Below are 6,337 nucleotides of genomic sequence, written 5' to 3' on the forward strand. Positions count from 1 at the left end.
CCATGCTAAGAAAATAAAAATAATAAAAGTATGATAATAAAGTAATAGAATTACAATAATAAAGTCATATTATTATGAGAATAAAGTCAAAGTAATATAAGACTAAAGTATATAATATTATGACTTAAACCTCATAATATTGTGACTTTATTCTTGAAATATTATGAATTTATCGATGTTATTGCATCTTTGTTCTCGTATTATTTCAACTTTATTCAGTTAATACTATAACTTTATTCTTGTACAATTTATTCTCATAATATTATGACTTTATTCTTGTAATTTTATTTCTTTTTTTTCCTAGGATGGACCAAATACTCAAGTGTAAGCAATACAAGAAATGACAATGGAAGCTGGTTCGAAACAGTCGAAACAGTCATTTCACAATAAATGTGTGGACCCCCAAATAGGATTTTCAAACTTTGAATGGCTCTAATTAAAAAGACACATTTGTAAGACATTTTGATCTAATTAAAAAAAATGCAACAAAGCCAAACAAAGATAAAATAAGAATATTTGTTCGGGTCTAACGAAACACATTAATTTGTTCCACAGAATCATCTCATGTTATAAAGTGGGAACCCCGAAACACACACACATACAATTCCTTGTTGTTATTGTGCAACAAATTGATTGCAGGTATCTCTACAGGTAGAAGTTTCCAGTACGCTGTATAATGACTCAAGCAACAGTAAACCCAAGAAGCAGTGATGTCGAAACTAAGGTGTGGCAGGTCTACGAGAGGACTGGGGGCAGTAGCTGTGTTGACTGTGCGATAACAACGGCACTGCACCTTTAACTGAGCAAGGCAGAATCTCTATTTGGTGACGTAGGACGCAAAATGCGTAAAGTGCGAGCAGGAAGGGCTGAGACATACTGGTGTCAAGTTAGCGAAATAAACAAGAATTAAACCAGAAGTTCAAGCAACTAACGCCATGCACATGGGTATTATTACGACAATATAATGCTAGTTAGTCAAAAATAACAGTTTAAAGCTGCATTAAATTTTTATTTTATTTTATTAGGGCCTGAAATGTAAACTAGTATGTATTTTTGAATATCAATGTTTATTTTATAATTTAGTGCTTTTATTTTGAAAGTGAGCAACAGCGCTATTGCTTATGCTACGGGTGGCTTGACGTCTGCCAATGAGAGCAGTCAACGCACGGGGGCTGCCTGCGTGAAGGAAAACGGGGGAAGCTCGGACGAGAACCGGCTGGGCTGTTGTCGGGACCTCAGCATGCTACAGTATAAATGCTGAGCCTGGAGCCGAAATACCTGCATTTTACTTCCCGAACGGCGACAGTTGACGGCCACACCCCATTTTTTTAACCGCCCCAGAGCTCGCGGAAAAGTGCTGGCGGCTGCGGTTTGAAAGCCAGCAGGGGCGGCTAGCGGGTTCAACAGCGGAGAGGAAGCAGGAGCGTCGGCTGCCTTGAGAGCCATGAGAGAGTACAAAGTAGTGGTTCTCGGGTCCGGCGGGGTCGGGAAATCCGCGCTCACCGTCCAGTTCGTCACTGGCTCCTTCATAGAGAAATACGACCCCACGATAGAGGATTTCTACCGAAAGGAGATCGAAGTGGACTCGTCTCCGTCCGTGCTGGAGATCCTGGACACGGCAGGGACCGAGCAGTTCGCCTCCATGCGAGACCTCTACATCAAAAACGGACAGGGCTTCATCCTGGTCTACAGTCTGGTGAACCAGCAGAGCTTCCAGGACATCAAACCCATGAGGGACCAGATTATTCGGGTCAAACGGTATGAGCGGGTACCAATGATCCTGGTCGGAAACAAAGTGGACCTGGAGGGCGAGAGGGAGGTCTCGTCCGGTGAGGGGAAAGCTCTGGCGGACGAGTGGAACTGCCCGTTCATGGAAACCTCAGCCAAAAATAAAACGTCGGTGGACGAACTGTTTGCAGAGATAGTCCGACAGATGAACTATGCCAACACACCAAATGGCGACGGCAAGTGCTGCTCGGCTTGTGTGATTCTTTAAGAAAAAAGAAAAAAAAAAAAAGGACAATCATAAAGTTTTATTCTCTACTCGGTTTTAGGTTTGCAATGGTAAGTCTACACACAACCGAACACCACAGACAGCTGTCACATTTCTGTAGCATGTGATTCGTATGTTATTGATATGTTTTGGTGGCTTTCTGAATCGGCTGGTAAGAGACCCTTATGGTATAGGCCTAGGTGAAATATATTAGTTTTTGTTGCATTTTACAATACATTTTTTATTGACAAATCCACAACGTGTTCAATCTCCTGTCATTTTAAAGCAGAAAATGAGGAAATATCCCCACAGCTCCTGTATTTGTAGATGTAATATATTTGTAGATGTTGTATACAATAGGAGATGTACTGATCCAACTTTTCCTGCATGCTGATACTCATTTCCCATTTTCTTTGAGGTCTGACTTGCTGATTCAGATGATGTTTTTCCCCTAATGTCTGCAATGGACTCAGAACAAGACATGACTTATCACAGAGATATAGTTATAGTTCCACCAGGAACTTACGAGATCACCTGCATTTATGCATCAAAAAATACTCTGAAAAGTGCATCGAAACGTGGCTGGTTGATGTACCAACTATACTTGTCCAAGTTTTGGAATGATGGAAGTTTATTTTGTTTTATGAATATGATGGAAAAAGGCGGCGTATAGGGAGATTAGGTTTTTAACTAATTGCCTTTCCAATCAAATGAAAATTGGAGGATTGATCCGTAGTTTAGGTAGCTAGCCTGGTAACTAGCCTGTAGTTTTTGGAGATTTTGCTAGCAGATTACCATCTGAAGCTAAAAAGCGGCCTTTCCTCAATGGAGAGTGATGATTATCACTCTGATGTAGCCCGGAAGTAAAATGGGATTAAGTTTGAATATCCCTGTTTCATTGTTTCAAAAATGTTTAACCAGATCTAATTGACTCAATTTCAAACTGAAAACTTTGTTGTTGTTTTTTTTTTTTTGTTATTTTGATTTTGATGTGTGACACTAAAGGAAAATTATAAAAGTAAACTCTGTCTAAATGTAGTAAATTTAAAGTGCATAGTCATAGCTTTCTGCCAATCTGCTTTTAATCTAGATTAAAAACAGCAATATTAGTAAGAAATGCAAAAAGTATTAATCAGGGGATCTCTAGATCACCCAAAACATGTGTGGCGGCTAATAATTAAGGGGAGAAAAGTTCTGAAAGTAATTCAGATCTAAATTATGTTCCACAGCTTATATTAAAGTGTTGCAAGTCTCAAAATATGTCAAGTCAAACCATTCTCCTTAAATAATACAGTGAAATGTTTTAACACGTTCAGATATTCGTCCTGACAACATTGAGAAATTGAGATAAAAGATGTGTCATCTTTTAAGCGGGCGATGTGATTAAGCGTGTGCTCACAAATTAAATACGTCGATGTTTTGGATGAGATAAGACTATTTCATTGCTTTTTAAATATTCTTTTAGAATTCTTTTCTCAACTTCAGGTAAATCAAACGGTGTTTTTTAGACCAATACTTTAACCACAAATCTTGGTATTTCACAAATAGGAATGACGAAACAAAAAAACAAAAACAAAAAAGGTAATGCATGATAATCTTGGTACGTTCTAGATTATCACTTGGAATCAGCAATCGTGCAACCCGCTACAGATGATAAATGGCTGCTTGTGAGTGGATGATGACACGGCTAAGTAGCTGAAGTGCATGCAGACTTGTTGCTAGTAAAGAATCTACTAGGGTTCTTAACAAAAAGTGGTTTTAAAACGGCAATACCTTAATGGAGGTGATGGGCCGCGCTACTATAGTTTGCTGTGTCACGACTCGGTGCTTTCAGAGGCCAGAAAAAAGAAAAAAAGGGTAGTAACTCACTTTCAGCCAGCTGACTGGTGCGTGAGAAATAAAAGCGTAACTTTTAAAACTTGGTATACCTATTTAAAAAAAACAAAAACCCCAAAAAAAAAAAAGAAAATAACAAGTAAGATGTATTCAAACTATGGATTGACGGATCGTAGTATTGGGTTAGATTTTCTTTATTTTAATTTTTTGCCAGTATTTCCTAATCAAATGCCAGGATAGTTCTTACTGGAAGGCATATGAAGCTTATTGTTTTACAAAGGAGATTGCAGAAGTTTGGAGCTAATTTGCAGAACTTGCGAGAGCAAGAGCTCCCTGACCTAATTAGCTTCACAAACCTGTTTGCTGAATTTGTTCAACATAGAGAGGAGGGAGTTGCCCAACTAGTCGGCATGTGTAATTTCACGAATGAGCTTAAGCACAGAAGTTGGGTCACATTTAGAGTTCACCAATAATTAAAAAAAAAAAATTAATTCATTCAATATCCCCAAAATAAACCTAGAAAGCAAATGTACTTTGTCAATATTTCATGTGAAGTTGTGAATTCACCCCCTCTCTCGTGTCTTGTTTGGTGGCAGTGTGTTGCAGCGAGTCTGTACTGTCGAGCTCTTCTTCGTGTCTCACCCTGGCCTTGGAGGAAAATGAAGGGAGGAATGCTGCAGGGGACAGGAGGAGGTGAAGAAGGAGGAGGCGGAGGGGAGCGACCGAGGCGGAGGGGAGGGTCCCACTCTTCAGGAATTCTGCTGGGTCGGAGTATCTGCACAATCAAAAGCGTCCACCGTCGACGTCAACGCAGAGTCGGATCGAGAGTTTCAGAAATCCCAACCCTGCTTTCCGACCGGAACTAAAACTCCCAGCGGGAAACAAAAAAAAAAAAAAGACAAAACAACAACACAACACAAAAAAAAAAAAGATTCAAAGGTTGACACTTTAGAGGAACTCGTAAAATGGGTATTTCTGTATGGGAAGAAGACGGGGAGATAGAATATATATTTTGTTAAATGACTGCAGTCGATGAGGAGGACAATTTTTTTTGGAGAGGGAGGGGGGAGAAATGCTCCATGACACTCCAAATCCTCCGTTTTCTCTTCCTTTCCAAAGTCAAAAGAAAACCACATATCTGCCGGTGGAATATATACGAGTGCCACTTTTTTCTTTCATCTTTCCCTTCACACTAGCCGAAGCGCCATGGAGACGCTGACCTGATCGCCCCTTGTGTCGAGTGCCTTTCCGAAACAAATCAGCCGTTCAGATTTTGTGCCAACCTACACACGCATCACCAAAAGAACCCTGTCGACGTGGCCATTCACAAGCTTGTGAACTCTTCTTCGGGATGATTATGTGAACTTGATTAACGACAGCAGGTTTCATTTTTGTTGTTAGTAGAAAAAAGGTGGAAATCTGTTTGTATTACGTTGGCCGCCATCTTTTTTCTTTTTTCTTTTTTTTCATGTGATATTTGCATTCTTTGGCATCTGCTTGGTCTGGCCAGATTTCTTTTCTGTTGAATTGCACAGGTACTGAAACCCACCTCGGTGTCGTAACAATGCACAACGCTTAAACCTTTCAGACCAGTTTATTCAAAGGAATCCAGTTTGTTCAGTTTTTTTTTTTTTGTTGTTGTTGTTTTTAAACAGGAAATGTGATGATGTACCGTTGATGAATCTAAACTGATTGTAAGTTTAATTTCAAATCAGCCATACGACAGTTGGCTGTTTTAAAGACAATTCTTTTAATACAATTTCCATTTTTAAAAAAGAAAAAAAAATTGAGGCTGTGCTTTTGTTTTTTTAACATCTACTGCTATAACTTTATGATGTTGGTCTTGACCAGTTGGGGATAGGGCTAAAACTCTTCTTGAAACTTCCATAAATACTCAAAAATATCCGGTTATGACAATGTTTACAAGGGTGTTTATAGCTTAAAGTAGACTAACCTCAACCCAAAACCGCAGAATTGTATGAATGGCATAAATCTTTACGTTATCAACAAGCTAACAGGAAGTAGGCCGTCAGCAGGGGGGGAAAAAAAATGCTGCACCTTTTGTTGTTGGTACACTGCGTTTCGTGTCCACAGATTCACGTCGAAGCTTCAAGCAAACTGTAACTTGTCGCTTTAAGAGAAACATCAAAGCCACTCGTTTTTTTTTTTCTTTTTTCTTTTCGGTAACTCAAAAATCCAATTTTCTCAATTTTCATTCTCATGCTGCGGAGCCACGCTGTCCTTTCTGCTACAACAACAAAACTCTCTGTGGCTAACACTGAAACCACTGTGACGTAAAATGTCTATCTGAGAAGGAAAAAAAAAAACCAGCACGGGGTGTATCTGTTATGAGTAGTTTGAAAACAAGATGAGTAACTTGGCCTTGTTCGTTTTCACAGTTCTAGATGATTTGAGTATTGTGCGTTGTTGTAAGGACGTTTCCAGAAGTAGCAGGACCTTGTAAAGACGACTTGAAGTGCACAACAAGCTTGTTGAATATCGCCTTAG

At 39.4% G+C, this 6,337-nt stretch overlaps 1 protein-coding gene across 1 annotated transcript; it reads left to right on the forward strand.

Moving 5' to 3' along the window:
- Positions 1-1,042: 1,042 nt before the first annotated feature.
- On the forward strand, positions 1,043-5,869 carry LOC103474706 (ras-related protein Rap-2b). Its single transcript, XM_008425850.2, has 2 exons — positions 1,043-2,064; positions 4,426-5,869. Exon 1 carries the CDS (start codon positions 1,445-1,447, stop codon positions 1,994-1,996), a length of 552 nt encoding a protein of 183 aa, XP_008424072.1. The 5' UTR covers positions 1,043-1,444; the 3' UTR covers positions 1,997-2,064; positions 4,426-5,869.
- The last annotated feature ends 468 nt before the right edge of the window (positions 5,870-6,337 follow it).

Source organism: Poecilia reticulata, linkage group LG13, assembly GCF_000633615.1.
Source record: "Poecilia reticulata strain Guanapo linkage group LG13, Guppy_female_1.0+MT, whole genome shotgun sequence".
In the NCBI taxonomy this organism is placed as follows: Eukaryota; Metazoa; Chordata; class Actinopteri; order Cyprinodontiformes; family Poeciliidae; genus Poecilia; species Poecilia reticulata.

Bases quoted from the DNA above. Each gene is read 5' to 3' on its own strand.
- LOC103474706 (XM_008425850.2), top strand. From the start codon at position 1,445: ATGAGAGAGTACAAAGTAGTGGTTCTCGGGTCCGGCGGGGTCGGGAAA.